At 34.5% G+C, this 18,612-nt stretch overlaps 2 protein-coding genes across 2 annotated transcripts; both read left to right on the forward strand.

Moving 5' to 3' along the window:
* The first annotated feature begins 538 nt into the window (after window positions 1-538).
* On the forward strand, window positions 539-9,323 carry LOC104887205 (WRKY transcription factor 55). Its single transcript, XM_010671801.4, is given in 4 exon segments — window positions 539-1,148; window positions 6,609-6,746; window positions 8,412-8,928; window positions 8,930-9,323. Coding segments are annotated over 4 exon segments (1,128 nt in total). The 5' UTR covers window positions 539-738; the 3' UTR covers window positions 8,993-9,323.
* An 868-nt stretch (window positions 9,324-10,191) lies between these two features.
* Window positions 10,192-15,992, forward strand: LOC104887160 (rhodanese-like domain-containing protein 7). The gene is made up of 5 exons (XM_010671758.4): window positions 10,192-10,614; window positions 13,299-13,550; window positions 13,639-13,737; window positions 14,624-14,908; window positions 15,287-15,992. The coding sequence occupies exons 1-5, from the start codon at window positions 10,222-10,224 to the stop codon at window positions 15,674-15,676; spliced, it is 1,419 nt and encodes a 472-aa protein (XP_010670060.1). The 5' UTR covers window positions 10,192-10,221; the 3' UTR covers window positions 15,677-15,992.
* The last annotated feature ends 2,620 nt before the right edge of the window (window positions 15,993-18,612 follow it).

Here is an 18,612-nt window from a genome sequence, read left to right on the forward strand (position 1 = left end):
GAATTATGATGTTCTATAATACTTATATCTTTACAAGTGACATCTTCATTACGTAAATGATATAAAGGTATTATGAAAACAAAACATCTAATAAAAACACATGAAGACGACTATACTAGTAAAAGTCTTACATTAAGATTCTTAAATACTAGAACCACAAAGTGCGTTATTATTACTTGACAGAAATTTCCATTCCTCTAAATTCTAATCCTCTTAAGTCTTCTTCAAAAAGAATGAAAAACAAAATAAGAAGAAAACCAAGGAAAATTCTTCTTTGAAATCAATGAGGATAACGTCTTCTCGTAGACTTTCAAATTAAAGATGGAGAAAATAACTTATTATAATATAACATTTGCATGCATGACTTAGTCACACCCTTCACATACTCCTCTCCCTTTCTACACTTAAATTACCGTGTAAAATAAATTAAAGCCTAAATACTTTGAACATTCTATGCCTTTTTCCCTACTTGTTCTTTTTATAGCCAAACACTTCCTTCACTTTTTTTTCTCTCTCTCTTAATTCATACACAAGAAAATCTTCTTGAAAATCTTTATTTCCAAAAATATTTCATTCTTTTTCTTAAGTGTCTTAGTATTTACACTGACCTTGTACCAACCAAGTATAGTACCTTAACATACTTATTTAGTGCATATTAATTGTACTAATTAGCCAAATTTAGAAGTATATTATATAGTACATATTCAGATATTATTCTACTTAAGCATATTTATATATATGGAGGGGAGTAATAATCCTATAATTAGTTTACTTCTTCATGGTTGTGACTTAGCCAAAAAAATGGAATTTGATCTTTTAAACTTATGGGGAGCATTATCACCAGGTGGTACTAAGAATTTGGCTGAAAGATGTGATGAAATCATAGAGATCTTTAGCAGGGCAAAGTATCAGGTTTTGCTCAACCCTCTAGCATTTAAGATTCATCATTCTCCTCCTCCTACACAACCGCTAGAGATGGCGGCTGCCGCGGCGAGCTTGGAGTACCCGCAACAACATCCGCCACGAGGGAAAGGGAAGGAGGTTGCTGGAGAGGCTGTAGATGTATATATGAAGGCGGAGAGTGGAGGCCAAGAAAAGCAAAGCTCTAGCTTAGGGCAGCTAAGGACGACCTCTAAGAGGTCATCAAGGTATGAAGTAAAAAGAAATATACTTTATGTAAGATTATGAATGTCACATGTGATTAAAAAAAAAGTATGGTATTAAAAAATGATCATATGTCTAAATACCAAATACACCTTTTATATAATTCTCGCGAAATAGAAGAATCCCTTTGGTAAGATCAAAGAAAAAACTTTTTCTTCTTCCGCAAAAAAATTCTTCTAAAAATCCTGAACTTAATCTTACTTTTCAAAAAAGAACGTACAATACTTTTGTGCTTACAAGACAAAGTTCTAGTATGTCGTTCTAGACCTCATTTTAAATGAAAGATATAAGGTATATAGATGTGTATATGTGAATAAACAACATATATTTAGAAAATATCATTTTTATTACATAAGCATTTGGAGGTAGCAACAAATATTATAAGCCACATATATGATCATTTCATCATCATTGTTTGGTAAATTAAGGAAATTATTAGCATATACTAAATCATGATGAAAGCGTGTCTTAGGTACGTAAATTACTAGCTTGCTGATTTGACGAGGTCCAATCATTCCTTGGAGGGTATAAATAATAATGAATATAAAGACTCACATTATTATTTTTGATGGTATATCAAGACTCTCATTAAGACTTAGGCTATGTTTGGCAACACTGGCTGAAATGGAGCTGAAACTGATAAGGTGACTGAAACTGATTAGGTAGCAGCTGAAACTGTTAAGGTGCTGAAACTGATAAGCTAGCTGATTGCATAACCTGTTTGGTAAAATTATTTATGACTGTAGCTGAAATTTTAAATCAACATATCATTATATTTTGCAGAAATAAAATTATTATTAATATAAAACATATATTGTACTTTATTTTAAAATACAATCATTGTGCTTTCCAAATCAAAGAAGCAATGTCATCACGAACTTTTTCCATTTCTTTAGAAGTCTCTCTTGACGTTTCATTGTTTCTAGCATGGATAACGTCGGGAAGTTCTTCACAAGGCATGTAATCAGGATTCTCATCGACCATTCTAAAGATAAGGTCCTCTGTAGAATTTTTTCGTATGTAGTTATGCAAGGCAAAAGCGGCCATAATGACATCAAGTTGAGTCTCGACACTGAATTGTGGCATTTGCCCTAATATCTTCCATCTTTTTTTCAAAACTCCAAATGATCTCTCAATACAACTTCGTAGGGATGAATGAGATCGATTAAAGGCTTCTCTTTCATTAGTCGGTGGCATATTCGTGAATTCATCCTTGTGGTACCTTGTTTTCGGGTATGGTACCAAATAGCCTTTTCTGTCCGGATATCCTTTGTCCACCAAGTAGTACTTACCTGTGATAGAATTATCAAAATTAAAATAATTTACGAATTTAAATTTTTATCATTAGCACTATGTATAAAACATTCATACCTTCTGGGGCTTTGAAGCAAGCATCCCAACAATAATTTGGTTATCACTTTCCTGAATTTTTGTTATCTATATTTCCTAGGTTATTGGAAATTATGCGGCAACACTACTCAATAAAAACCAAAACATTAAACATCTATGTGATATATATGTAGGCTGCAGCAACACAGATTAAAATCATTCAACTGATGAGAAGCATCAAAATTACAAGCTTTCACCATATAAGCAAGAATGACGGCATAATTGAGAAGAAAGGGAAAAAATAATTTTATCAATAATAACAAATATCACAACTCTATTCATAATAAATCAATGATACATACCTGCAAAACTGAAAGTTTGAATTTTTTTTTGATCTCTAACCTCTGTAGAATGACGGTAGAATTGAGGAGAAAAGCAAAAAATAATCTTTAAGCATGTATTAGGGTTATTAAATATTTAAGAAAATATCTTTTAGATTTAAAAAGATAAAAAGAAAATAAAAAAAATTTCAGCACCTGATCTCAGACGCTATATTTTACTCCAACTCAATTTCAGTCCATTTTTGGACTTAAATTTTATTTAAGTTCCTCCACCAAACACCACTAATCATATAAGGTGACTTAACATTGTAGCACCTTATCATTTAAGTCACCTGAAATGCGTCCCCAAACAGAGCCTTAAGAGGTTAATCTTTGTTCTTGAACTTCTTGCCAAGAAATCTATTACCCCATCTAGAGGTATTATGTGCTCCTTAATTTTAGGTTCATGGATTCTAAAATTGATCCTAATAAAGTTAGAATACCATGTTAAGTACCCTAAGTAGAAAAATGTAGACCAAGATCTTTCTTCAATGGGTTTTTATTATGATCTTTTTTATCATTTCCTTTATTTTATCACTACATCCCATTTTATATGAGGTGATACTAATGAATGTTTGTGTTTTATTTTGTGAGAAAAGTTGTATTACCATGTCTAAAGATGGTAATGATTATGTGCAAAAGAATAATTGTAGTAAAAAAATTACATATATGGATTTTGGAGATTGACATGCATTATTATAGATACATTTAGGTTGTTGTTTCAACCTTTTTTTTTTGTGTACACATTTGTTGAAATGATATCTCAATACAAATTAAAGAAATGGCTAATACATGTATGATCAAGAGTACATTTGAGGGCAAATTTGGCACTTTTTAGCCTAATAAGAAGATATTGTGAGCCTCAAACACTTACCACCTGCTTGGTACTTGGTCATAAATGGCGGTAGTATTGGAAATGAATTTGTATGTAAATTTGTGAAGAAAATCATTATTCATTTTCATGGTAATGCTAATTCATCCTAAAATGTCTATTTTTCTTCTAAAATTTTCATCCACATCCAATACCACCGTGTAGGTTAACTAGCTTTTAGGCCTGGGCTACAACTCGAATAATTATATCTTTCATTATTAATATTTTACCCAGAAGTAATAACATCAAGTATCACTTGGTTTAGTGGTTAAGACATTAGTATATATAATTGTGACCAAGGGATCGAATCTTACATAATGCATTTTCTATTTTTTTTAGTGTATGTAGACATTGTAGATTACATGATATAAAACACCCTAAGAGAAGGCACCACATGATTTTGTTTCTTGCTTATAGGAACGCCTTTTGATATATGAACTAGTTATGAGGCCCGGGCTATGCCCCTGGTAAAAAAAATTCATTTATTAATATAATACTTTATGATAATAACACTAAATACAAGTTAGCCTAGTGGTTAAGACTTTAGTATATATATTTGTGGTCTCGGGATCAAACCCTATACTATGTAATTTCTATTTTTTTTATTGTACATGGATTACATGAACTAAAACTCCCTAGGGAGAGCGCCACGTGGTACAGTTTATTGTTTATGCACGTCTTTTAATATATTTGTATAGATAGATGGTAATGGAAACTGCTTCCCTTTGAAAAAAAACACAAGCTTAAGAGTGAGATTGCTTCCCCATGGAGAAAGAAACACGAACTTGGGGATTGAAATTGGCTCTACGTTTTTGTGTGACAAAGTCAGTTTAGGTGTACAGTAAATTATTGTGAAACCGATCCACCCTAGATGTTTTGATTAATTAGATATCACAATTTTTCCACCACGAGCTAATAAATCTTCTTTTGTGAACTTTCCAGTATGTTTAATTCTACTCCATTCGTTTCTTTTTAATTTATACACTTACACTTTTCATGCATGTTAATGCAAAACTTGAGAATATATATCTCCAAAATTGTATTTATAAAAATGATAAAAAGTACATGATAATAAAATACATACTACGATAAATATAACAAAATCCCACATAACTATATTTTTTATTCACGTATAAATCACAAATGAGAATTAAAATGCAATCTGTAAATAGTGTAATATATAAAAGTGTAACAATTAAAAAGAAATAGAACTAGTGTTATCTAGCTAGCGTCAAATTCAATAATGTATATGGAAACACATGTTTGTGCTATGCATCGCGAATCCTGGTGAAAGCAGAATTGGTCCGTGAACCTTAGAAAGGTATGAATAATAATCTAGTACTTCACTATCGCAATCTATCATAGTTGACATCAGCCGTCATAAATATACTCCATCATTTTTAAATAGTATTAACTATTGCTTAACTCGATATAATTCCATATGCTTAACAAACGATTATTTAGTACTTTACCCTATATTATATTGGTTGTAGGTTTTAATTAAATTAGGACTTATTTAGAAAAAAATGTTGATCAATTGATCCAATCCACCATGCAATATGACTTGCGGATTCAATCTTTTCTTTTAAACACTGGCCTTCATATGCACGCGATGCGTGCGTTAATTTGAAAATTTGTTATTTTATTAGATACTCAATTCGTACTTTATTTATGATTAAACTTAAATGTGAAAAATTCAACCGTTAGATGAATTTAGATATATTAATTCGCTAATGTAAAAAAATAAAAAAGTTGTGAGTGATTGTTAACATTAATTTTTTGGGAATGAATATTGAACAGAAAGAACAAAAATTATGAGTTGGTTTAACTGAATTAAAGAGTATCAAAGGTCGTGAATGTTCACACTTTTCATGTGCACGTTATGTATGCCATCTTTTTTTTATAAGGTATAAATATTTTGTCCATTTAATTTTTGATTGAAGTATTTGATGCATATACCATTTTAAACTTGTTTTAAATGGCAAGTTGGAATGAGAATTTTTAAATGATTTGCTTTTGTAATTTTTTTCATTCCATTAATTAGATCATTAAGGGTATTGTAGTCACTTCAAAAGAGGACACCACACCTCCTCCCTTGGCTTATATAATAGAGATATTTTGGGTGATTTCATGAAAGTTTAGTGATGAATATAGCTATATATGTACTTAATTAATTAGCTACACTTAATTACGAAGTCTTATAGTGAGATTGTCTCAAACAAGACTTACTACATACTTCATTATTATGATAGTTCGAGCCTCACTACCTACTTATGCTTGAAAGTAGGGATTTCCTTATATTTCTTCTTACTTTTAGGCGTTGACTTGTAGAGTTGGGTTGAACTGACTTACGAGAGGTGTTGGTCCAATAGAATCTCTCTTAATAATGAGTTTCTTGGTAGGGGCTCCAACAATTTTTTTACTATTATATTTGTTTACTTCGATTTTTTGGCTGCAAAACTTTTCTATTATATGCTTTATTAATTTAGACATATGAGCTTGTACTTTTCCTGCCTCTTTTCCCGTAATCTTTAGTCATTATATAGACTCCTCTACCTATTTGTGTTTGATCTTAGTATAATCATTGTATCATCATGGATTTATGGGTCTCTTAAAACTCGATGCTAGACGAAGCATAATAATATTTTTTTTAGAGAATGTATATCGAATATTCTCCTCCTAGATCTAGGATTTATCTTTGTAAAATATTATTTTTACAAGTCTTGTTAGTTTCCTAATATGATCAGGACTATCAATATATATTTTGCTCTATTAATATCGTTTTTTCTTTGTCGAGGGAGGGAGGGGGGTTTATTTACCCTTTTTGTGCTAACTAATGACATTATTTTCATTTTGAAAAATAGTAGAACTGATGATCTAGGGGGTAATCGAAGGATGAGGATGGCAGCTCCCAAGATTGGGAATACGGAGATGCCACCGGAGGATGGATTCACTTGGAGAAAATATGGCCAAAAGGAGATTCTTAATGCTAAGTATCCTAGGTAAGTCGGAAGTTTTATTCTGATTTTGATCATGTTTTGGAGGTTATTTTAGTTGTCATTTCAATGTAGTTTGGTCTCATGTCAAGAGAAGTGAGAATTTTATCGCCCACCATCTTGCCAAGTTAGTCCCCTTTGAAGTAGAGCAGGTCTGGAAAAATCACTATCCTTTGGAGATTTTCCAGTTCCCACCATGTACTTTCGGATATTTTAGCACATGATTAATAATTGGCCTTTTCCTTTTAAAAAAAGAAGTAAGTAGGCTTAATTAGTAATTACCACACCCAAACACCTAGGGTAATGTAATACATGTACATCACTTTGGTCAATTATAATATTACCTTTTCCATACTTTTACCAATTCATCGTTGAACTTCTTGACTAATTAAGCAATCATCACGTTTGACTCATTACGATTATTTCTTTCTAGATCATCTGACTAATCAATCTGCTTCTTTGACGTAGTCTAGCTAACTAACTCTAAACCTTCTTTTTGGTAGCATAAAATTGATAGGTACATATTTAAATCAAATCTCTAGATTTTCTAGTAGATTAAAGTCACTATTACACAATCTTTTTTTTGAATGCTACTTTGTTATTACCAAACCATGTCAAGAGTTAAATTGACTTGTACGGACGGTCATAATTTTGGGAAACCCTTGTTAGACTAAATTATCAGAATGATTATACTTATCTCTCTTTTATCATAAACTAATAATTGTTATATCATTCTAAACTTTAATAATTAAGGATGTATCATCTATACAAATATATTAAGGGTAAGATATCTAACACCTGATCATTAAAATGAAAAGTAAGAGTTTAACCATCAATACACTATGACTTTATTGTCTAATGTTTCAAATAAAATATGATGAAATCTTGTAATGATTATAATTAACTAAAAAGATTCAAACAAGTATATAAATCTTTAACACTCTTATTACGTAACTTACAAGAGAATATTGATATCATATTCTCTTACCACAATTCCTTTTAAGGTTTTGTTTTCAAACTCAAACCTTTCAATTTTTTTTACTTATTATCACGTCGTAACGTGAATTTTTTAATTTCTTAATGGATAAAAAATATAAAAAGGAGCAAAATAAGTTATGAAATTTAAAAATAATAATATATTTATTTATTTAACGGACCTGAGGCATAGACCGGACAAAAAAAACTAGTAATTTTACTAAAACATGTTAATAATTATTGTTTCATTATTTTTATCATATATTCATCCACTTGATTTAAGTATTAGGGGTAAGTTTAAAAAAATTAATCACAACCTGTACCTTATTATAAATTGTGTCAATTTCTCAAAATCCTAAATTAGTACATAAATGTGAGAAAAACTATCGCTAGTGGGATTACAACTTAAATTTTCAAATTTTTAACTTTCAATCTATTCTTATTCAACTTTTTAGTTACCTTTTGTTGAAGTTATAGTAAGACTAGTAACTTATATATTGACCATCAAGCCAGTCTTTGTAGTAAATTTTCAAATCTATGACTTTCAATCTATTTTTATTCGATTTTTTAGTTACTTTTTATTTAAGTTATAGTAAGACTAGTAACTTATAATTTGACCATCAAGCCGTCCTTATAGGACTTTGTCGCGTCATTTATGTTTCTTTAACATTTTTTTAACCTTTACATAACATGTAGGAGTTACTATAGATGCACTCATCAAAAACTATGCAACTGTCCAGCCAAGAAGCAAGTCCAACGCCTAGACGACGACCCATACACCTTTGATATCCTCTACCGTGGAGAACACACTTGCCACATGTCCAACACCGCGCCGTCGTCGGTCCCACCACCACCATCACCACCACCAACCGTTCATCATGACATCTTTGTTCCTCATCAGCCAATCACAACCGTTGGTTATGATTGGCTCTCAAGAGCTTCTTCTGAGGATGCATGCACCATATTCAGTCATAATAATAATCCCCTACAACAACAATTATACAGTGTGAGCAGCAGTACTAGTAGTGTCCTAGGTATGCATATTGTTGAAGCTGCTCCATCCTCCACCGTTAGATCTCATCAAGGAAGATCAGATCAAGTGGTTGATTTGTTAACTAATAATCATCATTCACTTGTTGATTGGAGTGAGATGTTCAATTCTGGGAGTAGTAGCACCAACAGCATGGAAATCATTTTTCCTCCAGCTAATGATAAAATGGGACAACAAGGATAGTATAACAACATTCATTTATACTTCATCTCGTGTAATGTTTTGACTTTAACATTTGCCGATATATAACTTTGACTTGATATTTTAATTAGAAAAAGTTGATATCTTAAGAATTAAGATCGAGTATTTATTTATTGAAATTAATCTAAAAGGTAGAATCAAAGTTAATTTATAATCATTACAAAAGTTTAAAATTTTCAATTAAATAGGCTTTAATTGAATAACGTGAAGTATTAATGATTAGAAGCAGGAAAATTGTGGTAGCAGTAATTAATTTTTTGTATATTTTACTTTCTAATCTAGAGAAAAATTTACTGTATTTATTTACGAATTTTAAGTGTTGTATCATACTATATGAAAAATTAAGGTTATTCTTTTATTTTGCATTATAACTTTTATTGGAAAATATATTTCAATATCTTCTACGACTCCGATCCTACCCTACTGTGTAGTTTGTATGGAAAATGAAGGTTGCTGCACTATAGCTTTTATTTATGAATTTTAAGTGTCACACCATACTTTATGAAAAGAAATAGTGTTTTTCGCCCGTGTGCATGTGAAAAACAAAATGTAGTATTTTAGCTTCACCCAATTTAAACGATCGAATTGCCACTTATATTTATAGGTAGTTTATAAGAGGAAACGTTTTCAAGAAAACATATTCCCAAAGTTTACATATACACCCTCTTAAAAGAATGAAATACTATTATAAAACTACAGTCGTGTGAAAAGAGGGAAAGTTAGTGATTCTATTAAAACTAGAAATCTAATACACACAACTCATATTTACAACTATCATTGCAATTTTCAGTGTAATTACATAGGACAAATTCATCACCATATGGGTTCATATTTGCTACCTGTAGATACATTAAGGTATGCAATTTACGAAGTATCAAATACATGTCTCCCGTGATGAACAACATTGCTTAATTTTCTCATATCAAACATCTTATAGGCAATAAACGCGAAAAAATAGATGATATCCTAGTGAAGTAGTGATATTGACATCACCCTTAATCCCAAATCTTATAGATTTCTCATTTTTCCTTCTTACAATTAGCAAGAACATTCAACTTATCATTTTTTCTTTTATCGCCACAAAAGCAGTAGAAAGTACAAAAAAGAAAGGGGGAAAATTTGAACCTGTGACCTACCTCAGTCTTAACCATTAGACCAACACATGTTTATACATCCTTGATTACATTCAACTTATCTGTTTAAAAACGATAAATTCAATTTAGATAAGTTTAGACGAACATACACAAGTCCACAATGTCACTATACCTCGCTCAGGCTCGAGAGTGGAGAGAGAAAAGAGCATCAATGCAATCCCCGGCTTTGCTAAGATATTACACTACTCGAACTGCTGTCGCAGCAGCTGCAGCAGGACTACTAACGCCCTTTTGTTCTTCCCCAATTTATTCAAAATCCCTAATTTCTCCTTCTTCTTTGCATTTCTCCGCCATGAAAGCTTCAACTACAACCTCTCAAAAACCTTCTCCTTTCATCTCCAATCTCACTCTTTCTCTCTCCTCCGCCTCCGATTCGATCAACTCAGTGGGGGACCCCACCTCCCACCTCGTCGTCGTCTCTTTCTACAAGTTCGCCGATTTTCCCGATCACGCCAATTTTCGTAACCCTATTAAGCAGCTTTGCCAGGATCTGGTAATTGTAATTCTATCTTCTTCTTTTTATTTGTTCCTTTAATTATCAAATTAAGAGTATGTTTGATTTGATGGAAAACATTTGCCGTGGAATACACAAATGAATATTAGTTTTCCGTTGTTTGGTTTGATGGAAAACTATTAAGCTAAGAAGAGGTTGGGAAGGAGAGAGCGGAGAGAAATGTTTATAAAGAGATGCAAAATATAGTCCGGTGGAAAACGCAAATGAATATTAGTTTTCCGTTGTTTGGTTTGATGGAAAACTATTAAGCTAAGAAGATGTTGGGAATGAGAGAGCGGAGGAAAATGGTTTTTCTAAAGGGAAATGTTTATAAAGAGATGGAAAATATATTCGTGTGGAGAACGCAAATGAATATTAGTTTTTCTTTGTTTGGTTTGATGGAAAACTATTAAGCTAACTAGCTAAGAAGAGGTTGGGAATGAGAGAGCGGAGGAAAATGGTTTTTTTAGAGGGGAATATTTATAAAGAGATGGAAAATGCAAATGAATATTAGTATTAAGCTAAGAAGGGGGTGATGGAGATGTTGGAAATGTGAGAGTGGAGGAAATTGGTTTTCCTTCGAATTTTGGAGGGAAATGTTTATAAAGATGGAAAATTCTTTTCCACCCTGGTTATCCATTTTAAATCCCTTGTCTAACCAAACAACGGAAAAACCTTTTCCTCCAAAAGAATCGGAGCCTAAGAGTTCCATTATAGTTCCCTTTTTGTTATGATTTCTAGGATATTCAGCATTTTAGGTTTTTTTTGTAGATATGTTGTAGATGTATACATTATAATGTTTGTATTGATTGTGAATTAGTTTTATTACTCAATGTTAGACTGTGGTATACATGGTTGTGTTGTATTATATATAGGGTTTTTGATTATGTGAAAGCTAAATTTGGGTTTTGTTGTTGCAATTGTTGGTAAAGTCTTTGATGGAGGTTATGAAGGAGAGAGGTAGTGGTGGTGTGAGTTAGTTGAGAGGTATGCGATTTGCTGAATCTGAAGCAATTAGTATGGAAAGGTAGATCAAATTATTGGGTTTATTCAATGATGAGTTTGGGTATGCTTTAATCAGAGAATATCCTTGAGTGTCGTAGGGAAGAAAAATTAGATGGAGCTGGCGGTAAAAGGAGGGGTCAGATGTCGGAGTATATGACTGTTGTTTTGTGTTATGATTAGTGATTGATGTGTAAGTGTTGCATATAAGGGAAAAAGGTACCACAATAGTTTGGCTTTTTAGGGCTTTAGATTGGGATACACTGACATTACATGTGATTGGACTAAGAAGATATAGTTGTAGCGAGATTGTTCTTTTCAACCCTTAAGTGGGAAAAGTTTTAGAACTAGCAGGATATAGCATAGGCAAAAGTTTGGTTTAAAATGCAATAATGCAGAAATTTTCTGTCTCATATTAGGATGGACTAGAGGATTTTGTGCAAGTGTATACATCTTAAATCTGGCCTTCTCTCCTAGCATAACCACGTGCTGGTGCTGACATCTGGAGAACAATGAACATTTATGATTTGTTTGTATTCTTTTGAAATATGGTTTGAATGCATGTGGTGGAAACATCAACAAACCGTAGTGTAACCAGAACCGTGATAGATTTCGACTGAAAATCAACTAGACTCGGTGATATCCCTTTCCCATAGTGGCATGAACTGATTTTGACATGAACAGATGGTGAACTTGAATTGTACACAAGTCGCTAACCCGATGTAACTTGATAATAATCCAGAAGGATCCAGGCTTTTAAGGTTGTTTTCTAAGTCTCTACCAAATAGACCGTGGCTCTAAAGATTGTTTGTTTGTGTACTTATACCTTCCCTGCATAGTCTATAGATTTATTTCGTTGGCTTGAGACACCTGGTATAAGAGTGAATTGCCGCAATAGAGGGTGAGAGCTTGATTTTTGAAATTGAATGCCCCTGACCCTTTTTCTTTGAAGTGGATTTTGATTGGCTCTTTGATTTGAGAATCCTTCAATTATCTTCCCCATCCACCTTAGTTTCTTCCTGCAACTTGCAAGGACTCTGTCTCCTCTTCACTTAACTTCTCTAGTCATCATGAGTCATGACGCAGTAGATTCCAATCCTTTCGAGACGAGTGAGTGTGATAATCAGTAACTAGTTTTCAACTAATGCTAAATGTAGGTTTTGGAAATAGCTTTGAGGCGAAGCTTTGGGATCAGATAAAATGCTCAAGTACAGGGAGTAAGTTCTCATCGGCTAAGTGGTTGTGACATTATTGATTATCCTTAATAAGAGTGATTTATGTAATTCATAATTATGATTACTGCCTTCCATTTGTCTTTGTCTGAGTTCGTTCAACTCATTTGTGTTGTGCTTACAATTTGTGGTCTATATAGCATCCAACACCGTGTTATAGTGTTGGACATTGGAGCAACCTTGATTTATTCCAAGATATGATCCCCTAAAACAACTCTTGCATTTCACCTATCAAAAAAGCTTGAAGAAGAAAAAGTTCCGATAAGGGCCAATAAATTCAAGAAAAATTTGTGGGATAGTCCAAAAAATATCATCTTGTTCTCATTGTTATTAAGTTGCTTTACATGATCATTGGTGGTTTTTCCAGGTGCCTTTTTCCGTTGCTTCGATTGATTTTAGTTTTGTCCTAAATTTACTCTATTTATGCCTTACCTGTCTGATATTGTTCAGCGTGTTTCAGGTGGTATCATTCTTGCACCAGAAGGAATTAATGGGAGCATATGTGGTCTTCGTGAATCAGTGGAACGCGTTCTTGAATTTATTCAATCTGATGATCGTCTGAAGGGCCTAAGGCAGATCGAGTCACCTGTGACTCCTGAAGATGAAGAAATACACCATGGACATACTAGCAAATCTCCTGTTGGCGCTGGAGAAGATGCACCATTTCGATGGGATCATGTTCGGGTCAAGCTAAAGAAAGAGGTAAACTTCTGGATGCATATGCAGTGAATTGTTTCTAATGAGATTGTTGCTTATGCGCTACTATGTGTGTGTGTTCACGTATTTGCAGATTGTCTCTCTTGGAATGCCTAGTGTTTCTCCCACGGAGAGAGTTGGAACTTACATAAGCCCTAAAGAGTGGAATGAATTGATCAGTGACCCAAATACGGTAAAAAATATATACCAGTAGTTTTTGTTTGACAAGTACGTAGAGAATGTGCAACGGGTATTTTCTTCAGTTATGTAGATTTGAAGTTGTCTGTTTCAAACTATTCGTATTCCGTTATCACTCCGCCAAAGTAATTCTATATTAAAAATATGTATATCATTCTCTGCATCCACTTAAAATTGGTCAAATTTATTATCAGGATTTGCTGTAAGCGTCCTGATTTTGGACATCACATACGTGGTTAAGCTTATTGTAATTTTGCTTCTCAGCAGATATTCTAGTCTGTTTGATTCAGTATCAAAATCAAGTTAAACTGATACCATAGTCAGAAAGTGGACATCATCCTCTGCATCTGCTTAGAAGTTAGTCAAATTATATGATAGAATTTTCTACAACTAATTTGATTTTCACCAGAGACTTTGAGACCGATTTTCCTCAGTGGTCTAGTGATAAAATCAGGTGATAACTAATTGCCAATGTTATCTAATTCGCTAATTCCCCACAAAATACAATATGTTATGTGCAAATCTTTCAGTGGTACATGGTGCAAATGTCACACTTCTGCATTGTGCAGTAGGTTATAGTTGCGAAGTATGTCACACCTGTTTTAAGTACCTTTTAGTTGAACCGGCACTCTATCAAGTTCACTTACAGCTTAAAATCTGTAGGAGAAATGATTCGAGAAATGAGATATAAACTCATTGCATGAATTAGTCCAATACAAATCTTAAAGTCTGTCGAAGTTCTCTTTCCCCTTTTTTGTCTCTATTGATTTTGAAGAAACCATCAACAACTTCCTCGTGGGTTAATGGTAACTGCTTTAGTTTAGTTTGATTTTATTGATTTTTGAAGTAATGTTACAAATATGCATTATAAACTATCTTAGGTGGTCATCGACGTGCGGAACACTTATGAAACCAGGATAGGCAAATTTAAAGGAGCAGTTGATCCATGCACAACTGCGTTCAGAGAATTTCCTTCTTGGATAGAAAATAATTTCCAATTGGCTGGTTCAGACAGCCTGCCATCCCAGGAGGTGCACGGAAACAGAAGTGAATGCCAAGAGAATATTGAAGGAGGTAAGACACCACCTCGGGTTGCCATGTATTGCACTGGTGGGATTCGGTGCGAGAAAGCTTCTAGCTATCTCTTAAGCAAAGGCTTCGAAGAGGTAAGCGCTCTTTTCTGCAACTTTGTTTCTTAAATATTAGAGACCAAGTTCAATACTTAAATGAACTCTTCCTGCTTGCATAAGCTTTGCTTTCACGGAAAAAAAAAATGAATCTTGTAATGGTTGCATATTAAAGCTCTATTACAATGGCCATCCAAAATAAAGCTCCATTACTCTGTGTTTCGATGTCTTTTCATGTTGCATGTATCATTCTCAAATGTTAGACCAAGGAAAAAATATTGATTGCTTCGCATTGGTGGTTTTGCCAAATAATACTCAAACAAGCTATCACTTCATAGCTGTTAATGTCAAATTTCATTAATATTATTTTTGCTCCCTCAAGGTTTCTTTGACTTGGTCATTCTGATGATATGCCAGGTTTATCATTTGAGAGGAGGGATTCTTAAATATTTGGAGGAAGTTCCCGAATCGGAGAGTTTATGGGAGGGAGAATGCTTTGTCTTTGACAAGCGGGTCTCTGTGGATCACGGGTTAGCCCAGGGCACTTTTAAACTTTGTTATGGCTGCAAGCAACCGGTGAGCGATGCTGACATGGAGTCCCCTGAATACGAGTATGGGGTTTCTTGTCCTTACTGTTTCTCGACAAAATCGGAGGAAGAGAAAGAGAGAGCACGAGCTCGGCAAAGACAATTCGAGGTTTGGGGCGTCATTGGTGGTCCAGACAAGGGACGTCGACCGACACATAGTACAAATGATTCACAAAGAGGCAGACCAGGCAGTATTTCTCAGCTGTCACAATCTGTTTAGGTTAGCTGGAAATGTGGAGTGAGGGAGACGTAGATTCTAGTCCCTTTTTTCATCTTTCAATTTTGTAAGGAATTTAGCCTACTTGGAACAGTAAGCGAAAATTTGTCTGATTATTGAACGAGACAAGTTAAACGAAGTGTAAGAGTTAAGCTGAAAGTACAAGTTTAGACTCTTTATCCAAAGGGAAGGGTTTGACGGTTAGCAACTTAGCATTCTTCGTTTTGGCCAACTCCTTTTTCTTATTCCTTTGTTGTGGTTACAATTTACTATTTATCAAGAAAACAGAAACACGAACAAATTGTTCCCATTCTTCCTAGTTGAGAGTCCTGAGGTATTGTGTGTGCATTTTGAGCTTCGAAAATAGGTTGCTAGAAGTATTTTGGAAATTATTCTGGAGACTAGTATTTTGGGCCATCATTATTATTTTTATTATAATTATTATTATCATCATCATCCTTTAGGTATTTAAGATGAAAAATCCTACTAAATTAGCATCTCTCACAAGTATAATTAGCCTGGTATGCAGGTAGAATCCTTGAAAGGAAGGAGTTGGTAAGAGAAACCTTGTCCCAAAAGAGCCTTCAATGGGGTTTGATCCCATGACCTTCAAATCATAAGATTAAATATTATTTGATTTTTTATATTTTTTGGCTATTAGTATTAGACCTAAGGAAGTAGAAAGCGTATTGTGTATAGAGCTTATCAATACTAGCCTGCCCGAATTTGAAAAATCAGCGGGCTCGGACACCAAAATGTGGCCTGAAGTTGGGGTTTAGTCTTGTACTTGGCGGTCTGACTTCATTTCTGATTGTGGGCAATATTATAGGCTCATATTTTGGCCCGGCTCAGTCCGACAATTAGAGCCTTTATAATTCCCCTCCTCATATGTACGCTACACTGTAGTAATGAGAAATAAATGAAATAATGAAAATTGTCCCTGCTCGGCCTACTTATGTTTTCTTAACTTTTCCATTTGTTTCTTAACAATTTAGGTCAATAATCCGATACTAAAACAAACAAAGCAACATCAACCAATGAATTGTGGCTAATCACCATATTTTATTACTCAGTACTGCAGCGCAACGTACGTATGAGGAGGGGAAACATAAAAGTTTTAATTTGCCGAGTCGGGACAATATATTGGCCTGCAATATTGATCACGTTCCAACCCGAAATTAAATGGGGTCGCCAAGTCCAAGACCAAACCCCAACTTTGGACCACATTTTGGTTCCCAAGCCTACTGATTTTTTGGTCGGGCTCGAAGACCAAGCTAGTCTTGATTAGCTCCACACGCAATATTAGGAGTGCTTAACGCACGAGCCGAGCCTGAATTATACGAGGCTCGGCCTGTGAGCTCAATAAGTGAAGCTCGGCTCGATTCGAGCTCGTGAACTTCTCTCAAGACTCAAGTTCGAGCTTGATTTGAGACAAATTAAGAATAAAGATCTTGCTGAATTATAGACTAGATTCAATAAGTATCATGAAGAAATATATTTTATTGGGATATTCTATATGGTGGCCTCCAAGTTTCACTTTTTCTACATGGTGGCAAAGCAAAAAAAAAAATATTATACAAAGTGACTCCTAGCTTGAGGAGATTCTACATAGTGACCAATTTTTAGTAATTAATGGTTCAATAACTAAACCCTATCCTTTCTCACTTAGCCCAATACCTTATCACTACCAACCAACCACCAGCCATGGCCACCACCTTCTTCTTCCATAACCATCCACTGCCGCGACCAATCTCTGGTACCGCCTTCTTCTTCCATAACCATCCATCGCCGCCACCTTCTTCTTCCACAACCAGCCACTGCCACCACCTTTTTTCTTCTCTCTCTTCGGATTCTCTCTATGCGAATTCAGTTGGGTGGGTTTATGGGTTTGTGGTGAAACCGGATTTGTGGGCGGTGGGTTTTGTGGGTAAGGGGTTTCGGGGGTGGGTGAATAGGATTTGGTTTCGTAAGTTTGTGAGGGTGAGGTTTCAGGGTGTGGTTTTGCGGGGTGGGTTTCCGGGTCAGTGAAGAAGCTGGATCTTTAATTTGGGTGGTGGGCTTCGGCAAGGTGGTGGGTTTCGTGGGTAGAGGGTTTGTGGGTGTGGGGTTTTGTCGACGCGGGTTTGCGGGGGTGAGTTTCGTGGGTGGTAGGGTTTCGTCAGGCGGTGGAGTTTGGGTTAGGGTTAGGGTGGTGGGGTTTGGGTCAAGGTGGTGGGGTTTGTGGGTGAAGTTGGGTGCTTGGGTTTTGTGGGGGTTCTCGGGGAGGTGGGGTTTGCGTGGGAGTGGTGGTTCTTTGGATGGGTAGGATAATGGTTGGGTGTTTGTGGTGATGGTTTGGTTGTTTTGTGGTTGAGGTTAGGATAGGTTAGCCCACTAAGGTCACTAGGTATAATTTCTCAAAGTTGAGGGTCACTTGGTATAATATTCTTTTTGACCTGCCACCACATAGAAAACTTAAAAATAAGAGGCCACCATATAGAACATCCCTATTTTATTTCGTTTTTACATGCTAACCAAATGAATTGCTTACAAATATACATTAAAAAAAATCAACAAACTACATCTCATACAAAAAGAAAAATCATGAATTATTCAATGTAAAAAATTGTATAAAAAGATACATATAATAACTTTTTAAAGTGTTTTAGCATAGTAATAAATTTTTATAGGCTTTAAGTTATATATTTTTTTTTTATATGAAATAATAATCGAGCCTGTTCATGAGCTTTGGAGCCGAGTTTGGCCTAGTTAGGCTTGGCTCGCTAAAGTCTCGAGTCGAGCCTGAATCTGAGCTGGGCTACCACGAGCCCGGCTTTGACCGAGTCAGATCTGAATTGTTTGCGAATAGATCGGGCTCATTATCACCCCTTCGCAATATATTCTCCAAAATAAATTAATTAACTAAACTACTAGTATGGCCATAAAAAAATAAGCTACTA

Source organism: Beta vulgaris, chromosome 2 (assembly GCF_026745355.1).
Source record: "Beta vulgaris subsp. vulgaris cultivar EL10 chromosome 2, EL10.2, whole genome shotgun sequence".
In the NCBI taxonomy this organism is placed as follows: Eukaryota; Viridiplantae; Streptophyta; class Magnoliopsida; order Caryophyllales; family Amaranthaceae; genus Beta; species Beta vulgaris.